The sequence below is a fragment of the Psammomys obesus genome, unplaced genomic scaffold (assembly GCF_907164565.1).
Source record: "Psammomys obesus unplaced genomic scaffold, mPsaObe1.curated_primary_1811, whole genome shotgun sequence".
Lineage (NCBI taxonomy): Eukaryota > Metazoa > Chordata > Mammalia > Rodentia > Muridae > Psammomys > Psammomys obesus.
In genome coordinates, this window is record NW_026585797.1 from 14872836 (window position 1) to 14889369 (window position 16534).

The following is a 16534-nucleotide window of genomic DNA, read 5'->3' on the forward strand; positions in this document are numbered from 1 at the left end:
TCACTTAACTTTTTAAAATTTTATTTTTTATTAAAAATACAGTTTATTCACTCTGTATCCCAACTGTAGCCCCCTCCCTCAACCCCTCCCAATCCCACTCTCCCTCCCTATTCTCCACCCATGACCCTCCCCCAATCTACTGATAGGGGAGGTCCTCCTCCCCTTCCACCTGATCCTAGTCTATCAAGTCTCATCAGGAGTGAGCCCATCTTGTTGTAATGCTCATCAGTAGAAAACATCAGAATTTGTTCTTAAATAATTTATTTTTTAATGTTGCCTTTTGTGAAGTTACAGTTCTTTAAGACACTCTGAAGAAATCCAGAAAAGGTAGATTCTATCTTTTGAAAGACAACTAAATGTGCAAATTTCACATACTTTTTATAAGTATAAATAATTTTATGGTTTCACATTAAGAATGAAAATATCAATAGACACAAAATATCAAGCTATTAACTTTAAAAGAATTATATAAAAATGCTGCACTGTATCTGGAAAAGAAGGACAAAGACGTATGTCAGGGAAAGACACATGGCAGATATGGAAAGAAAAGTCTATGTAGAGTTATATATCATAGTCCTCTTGAGGTTCTGGGTTAGACTCCAAGATTTCCACTCTTACCTCTACAGAAATAATGTCCTTCCTTATATAAGACTAAAGCACACAGAGAAGCTGCAATCCAATGGCAGAGACCTCCTCATCCCCATGACTACTGTCTTTGCTATCCCAAGGCTAGAGTTCCTATCTAGTATCCCAGGGGTACAGAATTTGCTTAGTAAGTAAAGGTCACAAAAGGCCACATATTTCTGTGCCCCTGCTGTCCCTGCCACTCCATTTCTATCTTTTCTTCAAAGAGGTAGGATACTTAGAAGCATTTATAGAAGACAGACAACAATTTCTTCTTGTGCAGCTGGGGAGTCATATGAAGCATCAGACCCTGAAGGCTTTATTCATAAAGCAATCCCTTCTTTGCTAGGGAGGCAACAAGCACAGAGCAGGCAACTTCCCATCACATCCTGTGGCCAGGGACTTGCCAGGTTCCCAAAACACAGTGGAAAATAATTCCAAGAGAATACTGCCATTTAAATAACTTTGAAGTTCATAATAAATAAAGTAGAATGAGGATTCCCTTTAAGAAGGCAGCTCATTGAATTCACACAACAAGCTGTATAGACAGGGGCGACCTGACAACCAGAAAATAGGTTATTATTATTCAGTCTTCCTGACTGCCTCTAGGGAACCATTTTACTGTTTAAAAAATCCCTCATACATAATGATAAGGGTATGTTACATATATACACATTCTGATACACACCTCAGTCCAAACTCATCTCCTTGGAACTGAAGACAACAATGACCAATGGTGGCATGCCTTCCTACTAAGATGTTCTGCTGTCTAGAAGGTGCATACAGTCAAGAGCAGCTTGTTTTATCGCCGTGTGAACATGTTTCAGCAGCCTCAGGATCACAGTCTGTGTGTGGTTCTTTCCTGAAGGACCTTGGGAACTGAGTAGGCAGGTAGGGAAACCTACTGACTGCAGATGTGCTCTGCCGATGTCCATTTTCCCTGAGCTTTCTCCAGTATCCTGCGGGGGCCTTGGCACTCTGAGGATTCAACCTTGGCTCTCTGAGAAAAGTTTCCAGGGGGCAGTAAGATGGTTCCAGGCTCCATCCCACCTTTCTATATGTCTGTCTTTCTGTTTCCTAGCAGGCAGACATAGGAACTGCTACCAGTCCTATCATGCATTCTGTGTCTAGAGATCTCCACAGCCTCCTGGTAGATGAGCAGCAACAGCTTCAGGCTGAACCTAAACTGCCGGTCACAAGGTCTACTCTCAGCTCACCTGGGCAGAGTCTTGGTTACTAACCTGATGATCATGGCCATGATGAAGGAAGAGCTTATCTTGCCTCCTTTGCTCACAGACACTTGAAGCCACTGCCCCAGGGCCCACCCTTCCTGTGGCTGTCTGGGGTACAGCACCACTCTGGCTGGCAGTTTGAGGACCCGTCTTGTTGGGTCAATCTACTTGCTCACACTTAGCCATACATCTGCTTGAACTGGAAGCACTCGTTGCAGTAACCGTTACACTTGGCATTGCCGAAGTGATCACAAGCAGGGGCCCGGCAGCGCTGTTTAGGAGGCTCTTCAGGACTGGGCTCACCCCGGTGGGCCATAGGTCCCACTCGCTGGCTTAGGTGCTGGCACTCCATGCAGAGCTCCTCACTGCGACAGGCCAGGATGTTCTTGCAGGAAGCCCGGGCACACTTGGACCTTGAGGCTCCCTGTGTGGTTTGAGGCAAGTCTCTCCGCTGGCTGGATCTCTGAATGGGAAGATCAGAGAGAGAGAAAGGTGTTATATTTCTCAGGAGACCAGAGGGGGAATTTCAACTAACAGTAGGGATGAGAGAAGTGTGCAACTGAGGACCCAAAGCTCCCTACCAATCCCAGCAGAAGCTGACCACCCTCCAAGGGAAGGTTTGTCTTTCTTTTCTTTCTTTCTTTCTTTCTTTCTTTCTTTCTTTCTTTCTTTCTTTCTTTCTTTCTTTCTCTTTCTTTCTTTTTATTTTTATTTCTTTTTATTTTTTGGCAGTACACAGAAGCATCTGGGATCCTCCGGGAAAAGGATTATTTGAGAAATTGCTGCTCCTTCAAATCTAAAACGTTTCTTGATCCTTCCTGGCTTTTGGGTACTTGCTAAGGTTGCACTGTATGACTGACTATATTAGCTTTTCAGAGTAAATTCTAAATGAGCTTAGGCCATACAGTTTGTCCACCTCAGAAGCAAACAAAATGTGGCTATCTTTCCCAGGCTCTCTCCCAGCAGCCTTTTTAAAGGAGCCTTTGTCCTAAGGAGCCAGCCTGTCTGTCACAGACAAAGTGGCTGAAACCAGAGGGGGCACATTCCACCAAGTGTCTCACCAGTTGTTCTTCAGTCCTTTTTGCTTCATGAAATCTCTGGTTCTGAGCTTCAATGAAACACTTCTGACAGTAACCTTCAAACATGGTGCTTCCAAGTGTGCCACATTCCCTGCCCAGGCATGGTTTGTTGTTTTGGAACCTGGGGGCTTTCCCAGAGGCAGTGACAAACTCTGCAAAAGAGTGGATGCTATTCAGTATCACATCTGGATTACCATGCACATACAGACAAAAGAGAAGAAATGGGCTCTCAGCATAGATGATAACAGCCTTAAACATGTACTTGAGGTCAAACTTGCAATGAACATCTTTGGCTTTACTGATCTCACGGATCACCAATCAGTCAAAGAACAAAACAACAGGCATTAACTGTCTACTAGCTCTTTGAGTTAGAGCTTCCTAAGTTATAATGTTTACCTGGTGTTAGTAAATACTTCTTGTCTCTTGCTACCCCTCTATAGACCATTTCAGCAAAGTTGCTGAAGTCTGAACTATTCATGGATGGATATCCATAGCCTTAGTAAAACCAGCCCACAGTTTGGTGTGTCAGCACATGCCTAAAATCCTAGCCGTCAGGGCATAGGAGTAGATAGATTGCCAGAACCCTGAGGCCAGCCTGGGCTACATAATGGGTTTGTCTTGGGCTCATGCGAATTCCATCTATAGAGCACTTTTGATGTAGGGCACAAGGTGACTAGAACTGCTGCAATGAGATAGTGTCTACCGCTTTCAGGTATAACAGCAACAGTAACTGTCCCCAACTACCAACCTACGGAAAGGTGCAGTGAGGTGTAAATTCTCTGATGCTGAGGCTACTTTCTTGACATTCAAGGCCCTTTCTAGGCAGCAGCTACTGCAATAGGCAACTATGATTTCACTCACGTTTATTTTCTCTGTATTCGATGAAACACAGCGTGCAAAAGCCCTTTCTTTCTGGAGTCCCAAAATACATGCAGCCAGCTTTTCTGCACTTGCTTGTCCCCGTTCTGTCTCCTGGAGTTCGTGCTGCCTGGGAAAGGCAGCCAGAGGGGATGTCATTTCCAGTTTGGTGGCAAGAGTGTGGGGTGAGACTTTGGATGAGTTGTGAGGGGTCAGACTTGGAGCGTTGGTGACAGGAGGGAGGGACACTGGAAGTGAGGCTGGAGAAGGGCTCTGCTGTAGTCCTTTTGAAACAGGTACTGCAGATGCCATTAAATGTCCGAGTGACATCCTGATGGCAAGCTTGGCACTTACCAGGATCTGCAGTATGGCTGACATTAAGCTGCCGGGCATTGTGGCAATGCTCACAGAATCCATTATGCCGCACATTCAAGGTGAAAGGGCATCCAGGGCTCCTGCACTTCATTGCAGTGGTCTCGCTGAACAGAAAAAGGCTGGGTGCTGTGGGTGGGGCCGAATGAGGTCCTCCAGCTGCTTCTTCAGGGCTCCAACCCATGCCTGGGAGTCCTTCAGGGCCCAGCTTTGAGTTCAGCTTTGGGAGTTTGGTCTGGGTTTTTTGGTGCCTCTCTGAGCATTCATGGCATAAAGGCTGAGTGTTCACAGACATGAAGAAAGGACAGTTGGGTGTCTCACATTTTATATCCATGAGTGATAGCTGCGGTGTGGAAGGTTCCAAGGGGGTTTGTGCATGTGCCCCTCTCCTGCCCTCATCATTATTTTCCTGCCATTTCTTGTATTCATGTTGAACAAGTTCAAAGTAATCATCTACCAGATTTATTTCTTTGGGTAAGTTAGCTTCATCCAACCTAAAGGGCAAACAGGAAAATAAGTGGTGACCCCAAATAACACAATACTTTACATCATTAGCTCCTAGAACACATTTCCAGAATGCAGTCCACAGCAGTGACATCACAACCAGAGCCAAATGCAGGCTTATGACACAACGTAGTCAGTACACTTACTGTCATGTTCTCAGGTCAAGAAGGCAAATCAAAGGGAACTGCTTACTTTGCAGCACTGATAAGGTGAGTCGTGCCATGGTCCCAGCCTTGCACAGGAATTTCCATCACAATCAAGTACTCCTTTAGAAGCTTTTCCTTCATCTTGTTTTCAGGGTCTGTCAAAAAGTGAACTTTTAAGTCTTCAAATCTTCCCCGGTCTCTGTTAACAAGTGGAACAGCTCGGATTTCTGAAGGGAAAAAAAAAAAATGTGTGTGAGTAAAACATTATACTACTAAATGATGCTGCACATATTGATCATATAATGATTCAAATTTAAAGACACTGAAAGCATACAAAGAGTAGAAAAGTATCACCCAGTCACACTTAAGTCCAAACAAGAAAATAAACTGTGGTGAACTCTAACATAAAACAAGTTGTTTCCAGGGAGCTCACAGAATAACAAGGGACCTAGCACTAGCAGACTGCTTTTAAGCAGGGATCTTATTTGTGATTTTTGTATATTTGTTGTAGCCAAAAGGCTGAGAAGTGATTTTAGTTTTTTCTTAGAGTACAAAGATTCTGTCCTTTCTTTTGAAATAAACAAATGTAAATGGACTTTGGTGGAATTTGAGCTTTGATGTCCTCTCATTCCTCCCTTGCTGCTGTGCCCCTCCTTTCAAAATTGTCTGCCTTTTACTTTCATGTCTTTTATTCTGCACCCTTCAAATAAACATCTAGACTCCATATATGAGACAAGATATGTTTTTCCCCAAGTCTGTATTATTTGTTTAATGTGATTATCTTCTGTATTATCTTTTTCTGAGCAAATGACAAAATTTTCTTTTTTCTTATGGCCAAATAAAACTCCATTGTGTGGTGTGTGTATGTGTGTGTGTGTGTATGTGTGTGCGTGTGTGTGTGTGTGTGTGTATACATATATCACAGTTCATTCATCCATCCACCTGCTGATGGTCACCTAAGCTGATTTTGTCACCACAAAAAGGAGACAGTAGAAATGCCCTGCTTAAATTCTCATACCTCCCCGTCTGTTCTGAGTCAATGTCAAGCTAAGCATGTCATTTAACCTTTCTGAGTTTCCATGGCCTCATCATTAAATAGGACAACTCATGTCAATATCTCACAGGGATGCTATGAGAACGAAATGAAAGAATGTTGCTTAGAGTGCTTAGCACAATGCTTATTATACACTAAAGTATTATAATGATAGCTAGCCTGACAAACATCTACTTGCTCTGTGCTAAATATGAGACTGAGGCTCTGTGTACCTTAATTCATCATGTAGTAATAATAATAGGGGTAGAAGTATGCATACATGACTGTCCAACCTATGCTTATCATGCTGAAAGTAGTTCCTAATTCAAACTAAAAAGATGGGGGGGGGTATATTTACTGATACTACATTACTGTGCCAATGTGTATGACTCCAGTCTGAAAATCTCAAACTTATAAATCTGACTGGACTTGGGAGCATTCAGATTTCTGATTAGGGATGCTGAAATGGCAACATCTGTATAAACATTCAGGACATGTAAGACTCTGAAATCTGAAATGATATTGGTTACAATCATATCACATAAGGGATATTTAATCCTCCATGATTAAGCAAATGACAAAATAACAAACATAAATAAAACAATTTTAACTGGGAACAAAAGAACAAGCCTGGAACTCTAGGATCCAACAGGGTTATGAATATCAACTGATGTTTTCTTACCAGGTCCACTGTCCTTCAGGGTCACCAGGGGAACAAAGTGCTGGCTGTCATAGCCAAGGACGATGGGATATCTGTAACAGTCCTGCGCAGGCCAGTGGAGAGGCAGGTAAATCCCACCCATTTTCAAAGGAGCAAAATTGGAACCTGATTCCAAACTTCTTAGCATTTTGTCTGTTAATGCAAAGAGGAAACAAGATAAGACACTAAGATGAGGGTAACTTTCAAGGAGTCCCCTCCACTGTTAGCGGAGGGCTGCAGGGGAGTGCTGTTCATCCTCACAGCTGCAGTGAGCCTGGGGAGCAACAAGAAACTCTGAGGCAAGTCACCTGAAATGACAATGATGGGTCTTCTGAGGATGTTGCTGAGGACAAATATGTGGATTTCTTCCAGGGAATTATACTGAAGTCCACTTCGGGCAGCAGGCGTGTCTGCTGATGCCATTTTGACCAAGTTGTCCCATTCGTCATTCCAGTTCTAAGGGGAGAGAAAAAAAAAAGAGGAATAAAAGAATGGATTAACAAGTAACTCAGATGTCACTCTGTATTTGTACATGTAAACTCCATTCATTCTTCTCCTTCATTGAAAAAATCATTCAAATGTTTACCGTCTCCCCAATTTTGATTTTCTTCCTTTACTTTTTTCTATGCAGGGCAAACTCAAAGCTGCTGGGAGATACAGACAGCATTTGCTTTCAGAAAAATCCTCTTCTAGGGGTAAGGGAGTGGGGTAGGGTGCTGAGTATAGCTCAGTTGGGAAAGTGCTTGCCTAACGTGCATGGAGTCTTAGGTTTGACCCTTAGAACCACATAAAGGTGCATGCCTGAAATCCTAGCACTATGGAGGTGGAGGCAGAGAGATCATCGTCAGCCACACAGCAAGCTCATTTTCTGCTACATGGTGGGTTTAAGGACAGTCTGAGCTACATGATATATAGCTCAGAAAACAAACAAACAAACAAAAACCCACAAGACATTGAAGTACTTTCTTCCATTGTTTCAGAATCTTCCCAGCTTGTGACTGAAGATTACAAAGTACAATCTTCCCTAGACTGGCTGACTCAGCTGAGCCAGCAAAGTCAGGGAAGTGCTCAAGAAAAGGTAGGAAGACCTGTCATGACAAAGAGATGCACACCCAGGAATCTGCTGCTCCCCAAGCTGCAGGGCAGCGAGTGGCTAAAGCTCAGAATTAACCTCACAGAAGGTTCTTGGTGTTCTCCATTGAGCGGGTACTGCTTAGCGTAATTCATCTGACTACTAAATCATATGTTCCTCAGGGAACAGGGACTGGCCCACAGTATTCTTTGTCCACTATAGGGCTGTTGCACAAGAGCAAACCATACCCGAGTGTCATAGCAAAGTCCTGTTTCCACAAATTCCTGAGATTTGAGAGACTCCAGCTGCCAGCGGAATTTAAAGTTCCGTGTGTCCGTCTCCTTGAGGGTGCTGCAGAGGGCCTTCCTCAGGACCAAGTCAGTATCCTGAACACCCCACATGTACTGACAAGCTGCATGCATGAGGCAATTTCCATCACCTGAGGACAGAAGGGAGCGATGAAAAGCAAAGTTAAGCAGCCCAAAGTGACTGTCCTTTGACAGTTTTCAAGATAAATTAAGCCTACTGCTGGGAACGGCACTGTTGGTTCTTAATCAAGGGCCAGCTGATAAATAATCCATAAGAAAACTTTTTTTTGTTCTTTTGTTTATTGCATGGTACCAAAAGGAGGAGTCAGATGACTACCACTGTAGCATGGCTCTGCCCCTAAATGCTCTGGAAGACTTTGGGAACATTCCTGAAAGTCTCTTCTTTTCCATTTTGTGAAGCGGAGGGCACTGGCTTATGAACTCTATAGTTCTTTCTTCCTAGCAGTCTTTGGCTTGATGGCTAAGGCCCTGGTACTACTACTCTCTAGTTCTAAGGAAAATTTTACATCCAGGGCAACATACACACCCGGAAGCACTATGGCTACTAGATAGGGCCTATCTGGCTATGACTCAGTGATAAATGACTTGGCCATTCCACTTTAGCTTTCAGGACCTGGGAGTTTCCTCTTCTAGCTTATAAAGCAGGACTGACAGTCCAGTGAATTATGAGAACCTGCTTGTAAGCAATTGTAAAGCCCTTTTTAAAAGTGTTAAAAGGCAGGCAGGCATGATTGTGCATGTTTGTAATTCTAGCATTTGGAAGGCAAAAGCAGGAGGATTAGAAGTTCAAGGTCACCCTTAGCTACAGAGTGAATTGATTAATTAGCTTGGAGTACATGAGAAACTGTCTCAATCAGTCAATCAATTAAAAAACAATTAAAAATAAAAGTTATAAAGATGTTGACATTTAAAATGATTCAGTGTTTGGGGGTAGCACTTTGAGGAAAAGACATTAATTCTATTAATTTGTTACCTTTCCAGGATAAAAGCCATAATTCAACAGACTGTATTCTTTCAGTTTATACTTTTTTTTTTTTTTCCAGTTCTGGACACTGAACCCAGGGCCTCAGGAATGCTAGGCAAGGGCTCTAGCAGTGAGCTACATCCAGTCCCAGACTGAATTCTTTTCCATGTCCCAAACAGTAAACATTTGGGAGAATCATTTAATATAAAATAGTCAATTCTTCATTCTCCTTTGGAAAGCAATACATATTTTTAATTTTTGAAAAGCGTATGTGTGTCTGTGTGTGGGGTTTACATTATTCTATCAATAAAGGAATGAAGCTATTTGAAATTCCATCAAATCCTAATTATCGTGAAATGTAAACAACCTGTCAAATACATGTCCCGGATCAGTATTCCTTCAGTGTGCTTGCTTCACACAACTTGCTGAACTAATGAACAAAAAAGATTACTAGAGCCTAGTGCCTAGGCTGAGGTGTGGCAAGGACTGCATTCTGTTGAAATTTCCCCTTTGCAAAATCTAGAGCAAAGATAAGGCTTTTTTTTTTTCTTCTTCTTGGGCTTACTTTCAGTTCTTTATTGAGATGCACCAGTATAAAATTCCCTAAGTAACATGTGGAATTCCCCAGTGCGAAGATATTTGACTAGCAATTGAGCAACAGTTGTTGTACGTTTTGTTCTGGTGTGTAGACATTTACACTGCGAACTGCACCCTGGACTTTCCAAGTGGGTGTGGCCAGGCTGAGCTGGAACAGGGCTACTCACTATACAAGTGAAATTGCCGTGGCCAATAGTCGATGGAATTTTCATGAAGTTTCAATTTTATGCCACCTACTCCCTTCCTCATTCACCACAGTCTCATATCCTCAAACGCAGGCTTTTGAATCACCCCCTCCCCAAACAGACCTGCCTTTGAAGAAAACTTCTTGGAGGGGAAGGATTTTTTTTAAAAGGAAAGAGATGATGCTATAATAATCATTTGGGCAGAAAGGCACTTGTTCCCTCACTTCCTCACCTTAAAGGTCTTTTCTTTCTTTTTCATAATTTTAAGAACTTTTCCTCAAAGCAGGGAAATTAGGATTCTGAGGCCTCTAGATCCATATTTTCCCCCCAATATGCTACTAAAATATCTTTGCTTTTGTAGCTTTATTTGTAATGTGAATCCTTGCTGATTTGAATAGCAAAGAAATTGTTTAGCATATACATTGTATTTTTTTTCAGACAGGAAATTAGATATTTCCTCTGTTAATGAGATACTATATAATAGCTACTAATTCTGTGAGTGGCAAATAAAGACTTTTCTCTACTCCATTTCTAATTCTCTCAACTCCATCTCTCTTTTTGTAACAAAATGGGACACAGTAAAAACCACAAACTGTCAGGTATATAAGCCCCTTGATGAAAAGGTAACATAATTATCTACTTCTAGGCATCACTTGACTTAATGCCAAGAACAATGTAGATAATCACTGTCTCCAGTTTTCTCTCGACTCTATTTCTAAGAGTCTAAGCTTCATAAATATAGGGAAGATCTGCAGGTAATATATAAGAGTCCCCAGAATCAAAATAAACAAAACCCAACATCAACCCATCACGGAGCTACTCAAGTCAAGAACAGCCAAAGTTAATGTACCAATTAAGTTATTAAGCTAACATTCCTAGGACCAACTGCCAACAAGGATTTTCTACTCTTGGATGTATTATTTTGACCCAGATAATTTAGTCACTGATGTAAGAAAATGAAAAAAAAAATAGACATTATCCTTCCTAGTAAAAGAAAAGAAAGGAAGGAAGGGGAGGGAGGGAGGGAGGGAGGGAGGGAGGGAGGGAGGGAGGGAGGGACGGAGGGAGGAAGGAAGGAAGGAAGGAAGAAAGGAAGGAAGGAAGGAAGAAAGAAAATGAGATTGTGCTAGTACCTGTACTCTAAGTATTTAATTGATCTCATACACTCTGTTCTTACAATACTAAATGCCTACTACACCCTAAAGGCAGAATTCTGTAACTGCTGAAACAGTATCATTGGATGTTTCTGTCAATATTCTTATTCAAAGGACATGATTTTAAAAACTTGAAATAGAAAATAGTTATCAGTGGGAAAGTTCTTAATGTAAGAAAAGGCAGAAATCTGACTGTTTGATACAATAGGTGTAGATGCCCCTCGATGACAACATAATTATCTGCTTTTATACTTCACTTGATTTGATGCCAAGAACAGTGCTGAAAAGCTGTGCCTCTCATTTGCTTAGGCAACAGAACCTAGGTAAGGAAAGCAGAAACAAAAGCATACCCTGTCCTTAACATCACTTGTTTGTGAATCGAGAAAATGTCATCAACTCAGGAAGAGTAAGGACATCACCGCATTGTTTCTATTGACAGTGGCAAACAACTGCAATTCCAGTTTCAGTACTCTACTTTCCTTCCGAACTAAAAACCTTTTAAGGTCCTTCCATTCTGGCCAGTAAAGGACATTTTATAGATGATTAAGAAGATTAATCCCCTAACTGGGTCATGGGGTTTAGAAATGCATTCCACAAGACTTCATGCCCTCTGTACCCTAACACACACACACTTAGAAAACACCTTAAATAAAAACATTCACCAGCTGGCTGCAGTGACGTACACCTGTCCTCCCAGCACTAGGAGGATGGAAGCAGAAAGATCACAAGTTTGAAACCAGCCTGGGTTACACAATGAAATCCTACCTCCATACAACAGGAGATGCATCAAACACATTTACTGCTGTAACTTGTCCCTTACAGAGTTTCTACAGGCGTCTGTTTAATGCCATTAAAAAGAACTGCCAGAAACAGCCTCCTAGGCTGGAGGAAAAGAGCAAGCCTTACCATTGGTTTTCAGAGCCACAAGCTTCCTGACTTCGCGACACCAATTCAGCTTCTTCTGGCTTTCCAGGGAAGCCTGGACACTTCTGTCAATAAGTGCCTTGTGGATGATCTCCCGAAACTGTGGGCAAAACTGACATGTTCTGAACATCTCCAGCGTGTATCGGTGCATGGTTTTAAAATGATGAATGATCCCATTGGTAGGTTTGAAAATGTCTTCTGGGGTTCTCTCTCGTATCTTCACAGCTTTCCGCATATTGCTCAAATACAAAGCCTGAGGAAGGAGTTGTTCAGCCATGGTCCTTGACAAGGCCTGAAGAGGATGGGGAAAAGCCCATTCCGTTAGCCTGCCTTTAACACTGCTCCCATATACCTGTCTACAGGAAACCCCAGTGTTTGATCTTGTCATTACTCTAATCTGTAGGTAAAAGATCTTAGTCACCTCTACTCCTAGGACACTAGCTGGCCCTGAAGATTAACTCACACTGGACTGTTGTAAGTTACATCACTTTTAAAGATTAGTCTAAACAAGAGAAGGAAGGCGGAGCGTGGGTACTGAGGAGGAGGGGAATAACCCATGCTTTCAGTAACATTTGTCAGGGAGCCAAGTCTGTCTCTTAGCGACAGGTACTACTCCACAAAGCCAACCTCAGATCCCTCTGATGTCATTGATCAGAGTCCCAAGTCTAGACTGTTTTTGAAGACCACCACCATTCAATCCTTGCTCATGACCCAAGTCTAGATTCAGATCATTCAAACATCCCCTTCTTGATGCTCCAAAGACAGCAAATATTTTATGGAAATCCCATGTGGCATCTAGCCGCTGCCTGGTATTTCCTCTTTCATATTGGCCCCAAAGAAAAGTTATAAATACTTGGTTCAGAGAGTTTATGATATCCATAAGGAGTCAACACCAAGTTGTTTTAAAACCAACAACAAAATAAAACCTCTTTTTGACAAGATGCTTTGCAATCTTAAAAGTAAATAAATGTCAGCTTTACTTCAGACCCTGTGGCTGAACATGACACAAGACAAACGAGCTGAGTGACAATGAGGTACACCACACCTCCCAGACAAAAACAAAAACAAAAACAGATGCCAGAGAGCTCTGTGATTTCAACTCAAGAAAACCAACTATTATCGCTGCCCTTCCAGGTAGCAATGCTCAGAGACAGCTCCCCTCCTTCCTTCACCCTGAAAGACCAAGCAAGGGTGGAGGAAATGAAATCTGGAAGCAAATAGGAAAGATATCTTGGCTAGGGTACCACTCGGGACAAAGACAAGTAGCCCCATGACCATGCAGGCCAGTTGTGCAAGCATGTACACTGATGCACAGCGACACCCTTCCAGTGTGGAGCAACCGTGAGCCAGTTCTGCTTCACTGTCCCCGTGGACCCTCCAGAGGGCACTTGGCCACACATCCTAATTTCCTAGACGACAGCAATGATTTAGAGCACCTAGCAAGTTTTCAGAGCGAAGCTTAATATCATCCAGGCATCGCTATCCTCCAAGGCAAACTCACCAGATTAAAAAGGTGTTAAGATGAGGCAAGAGGGAGAAGAGATCTAGAGATTACACTCCCAGGTGGGGTCTGGGTTCTTTTAAGCCTGATACAGTGGTCTAAGTTGTTAAAGGGAATTTGCGTTGGAATTCTAAATGCTAGCTAAGGCCTAGAAATCATTCTCTGTGTCCTTGCAACTGAATTAGGCCGAAACAGATAGAATTAAACTAAACTACATACATACATACATACATACATACATACATAAACACATACATACATACATACATACATACATAAACACATACATCTCCTTGGCAATGGAGTAATGGTCTCTTTTACAATGTCATTACTCCATCCAGCCATCCAGCCATCCAGCCATCCACACAACCAGCAATGCCAGACTTACCATTTAAGGCCAATCCCTGTGCTTGATGCTATAGCTAAAAATGACTTCATTCCCAGCCTTGATAACACACAAACACCAGGTCTGCATCTAAGGCAATGAGGGTAAGATACATCTCACATCCAGCAGACACAAGGACTTAGCTTTGCCTAGAAGCCAAGTCTTCCTATTTCCAATACCCATCCCTTGCTAGTCTCCTAACAGCAGCCCTGAGGCACAGTGCTTGCAGCTCTCAGTAACAAACAAGAAGGCAGGAAGTGTTTTTATGACTATTCTGTTTTGCTCTTCTGGACCTAAAGATCTTTTAGTGTAAATTTAAAATGTGGGTGAGGGGTTCTCTAAACCATGTAAATATTTGCTAGCCTGCTGTGACCCCATCCTTAGACTCTGCCTCGCACTGCCTGCAAGGAGCCTATTTAAAACAAATCTAAACCACTACCCAAGTTTCCAGTTCTTGGATTTCCCCACATTTAGAGAATAAACTTTCCTGACATATTATTGTAATGTCTTATGGGTAAAAAAAAAAAAAAATTACACCATTACATTTTAAAAATATATTTGTTACCTCACTGCCTTACCGATAAATTTCCCAATTTTTGTCACTGGATCAATAAGATTCTACAGAACTTACTCATCAAAGTCTTTCCCCCAGTTTTATTTTTCCACTCCGAACAGATTTTCTTTTTTTGTCTGCGATGTGAAAACTTATGTATTATTTATCAACAGATACCTCAGGCAACTGTTGGGAAGTACCCCTTCAAAAAAAAAAAACCATAAAACGAATTACAAAAGGTCCAAGAAGCATCTCAGACAATGAGAATGGAGACCTGATTGGCTGCTCAATAATCTGGGACACCGTTGTACAGAAGACTAATTGACAATGACCAACTCCAAAAGGTGCCCCCCAAACAGACATTTGACCAGACTAGCTTTCCAAAGAAAGATCAGAGACCAGGAGAACTCAAAACAAAGCACGCTCCAAAAGGAGCTCTTCATACCTCAGCTTTCCTCAGAGTCCAGTGGCAGGATGTGGGACGACCCGGACTGACAACCCACACAGTCTGAGTGTGGGTCAGGGCTACAGGAGGGCGTCACTCGCCACCTGAAGTGGACTCCCAACAAGCAGGCTGGAGACCCATTTCTGGGTAGTAGAACATGCATACTTGTCTTATTCTGCTGCAATTAGGGGCCGAACTATCGCAGCACGCCCCGGACCCCCGAAACCCTCCTCCCATAGATCACCCTGTCTGAGGAAGCTGTCTCCCGAAAAGTTCCCTGATAGAAGCCTCCAAGTCGGCTTGGGGGGCCTCTGAGAAACCCATCAACTTGGGCTAGTTATGCACGACAGGCGATGAAACTCCAGCGCGGTTCTGCAAGGTCTACGTGCCTACGAGCATGCTGCGCTTGCTCTCCAAGAGGGGGGGAAAAAGAGGAAAAAGCAGCAAACGGCTCAGGAACACAGGACCTAGGTACCCACCCGAAGGGTGACTCCTCACCAGGCAGCTGCAGCTCAAGCCACCGTGCAGGATGGGGAAGGAACTAGTCTGCTGGAGAAACCCGGCGCTGTCACCTAAACACCCGGCGCCGGGTCCTCAGCTCTGGCCAACAAAACCCAGGCTCGGGGACCCCCGCGGGGCCAGGCCCCACGCGGGCTGGCCGCGCACCCCGCATCCTGCCGGCCGCGCACCCCGCATCCTGCCGGCCGCCGCTCACCTGCTGGGGCCGCGCGGAGCCGTCAGTCTGTGCGCGCGCCGCAGCCGAAGGTCGCGCTCCGGGTCGGGGTGGGGGTCGGTCCGAGGCGGAGCCCCATGGGCGCCCGCGCCGGCTCGCTGTCTGCCTGGGGGTGTGCACGGCTCCCGCCGCTCGCCGCTCCGCCTCCGGCTCCGAGGGCTGCAGACTGGGCAGTTCCCTTTTTTTGCCTTTCAGTTGTATGCCTCGCCACAGGGGATTTCCGAGGGACTTTCCAGTCACGTGACCCCCGCCTGGCCCGCAGCCGGCCGGCAGGGGGCGCTCGCCGCCGTCCGCCCCCCTCCCGGAGAAACTCCTAGGTCCCGCCCCGGGGTGTCCCCGCGTGAGTCACCTGGGCATTTCGGAAGCTGCCTTCCACGTCATATCCATGTGGAAATAGCGGTGGTGGGAACTGGAAATGCAATAGGTTCTTTTTTTGTAGCTTCTTTTCTGAAGAAAGTCAGCTGTGAAAAGGAAGGGAAATTAAAGAGAAAGAAAACCCTAAAAACCACCCGGACACACAGGACCTGAGGCCTGAAGCCGGCTTTGAGTCTGGCCTGGGCATGTGATGGGCACTTAAGAAAAAGCCCTTGGCAGGGCCCTGAAGGGAATTGAGACAAAAAGCGGCAGGGTTCTCCAAGCTCTCTGTGAGCTTCAGGCAGAGTGACATCAGACCTCATGCTCCAGCAGCTTTTGAATTACAGGGGGCAAGGTCAATTTCAGAGAGAATTAGATTTACACACACATACACACACCCTCCAACACTCCATTTCTCTTTTATCTCCGTGCTCCCAAGAAGCACATCAGTTTGGAAATCTCTTCAAGTTTATTGCTGGCTTTTCCCATCTGTCTACAGTTGTTAGTTGTTGTTTGGCTGGCCTGAGAACTAGTTCACCCCGAGAAGCCAACAGATAATCTTCCATGCAGCCCTGCTCCCCTATTGTGGCTCACAAAAATCACTGTACTTCTCTAGAAGGCAGAGGACTACGCTTCGTTTGGACAGAGAGGCTTGAGCCGTGCAGAGAGAGGCTGAAATGCTTTTACCATCTTGGAGTTTTTCTTCTAGGATCCCCTTGGCAGGATTCCTAGAAAAGAAAGCACAAACAGGCCAGAAACACCCCGTGTCATTGTGACTTTAGGCATGTTT

General features: G+C 43.9%; 1 protein-coding gene across 1 annotated transcript; it reads right to left on the reverse strand.

Annotated features, from left to right (window-relative positions):
- Positions 1–244: 244 nt before the first annotated feature.
- On the reverse strand, positions 245–15511 carry Tnfaip3 (TNF alpha induced protein 3). The gene is made up of 9 exons (XM_055599487.1): positions 15373–15511; positions 11756–12065; positions 7869–8059; positions 6857–7004; positions 6531–6701; positions 4862–5042; positions 3797–4659; positions 2918–3087; positions 245–2319 (listed from the first exon to the last, which is right to left on the reverse strand). Exons 2-9 carry the CDS (start codon positions 12048–12050, stop codon positions 2035–2037), a joined length of 2304 nt encoding a protein of 767 aa, XP_055455462.1. The 5' UTR covers positions 12051–12065; positions 15373–15511; the 3' UTR covers positions 245–2034.
- Positions 15512–16534: the final 1023 nt, after the last annotated feature.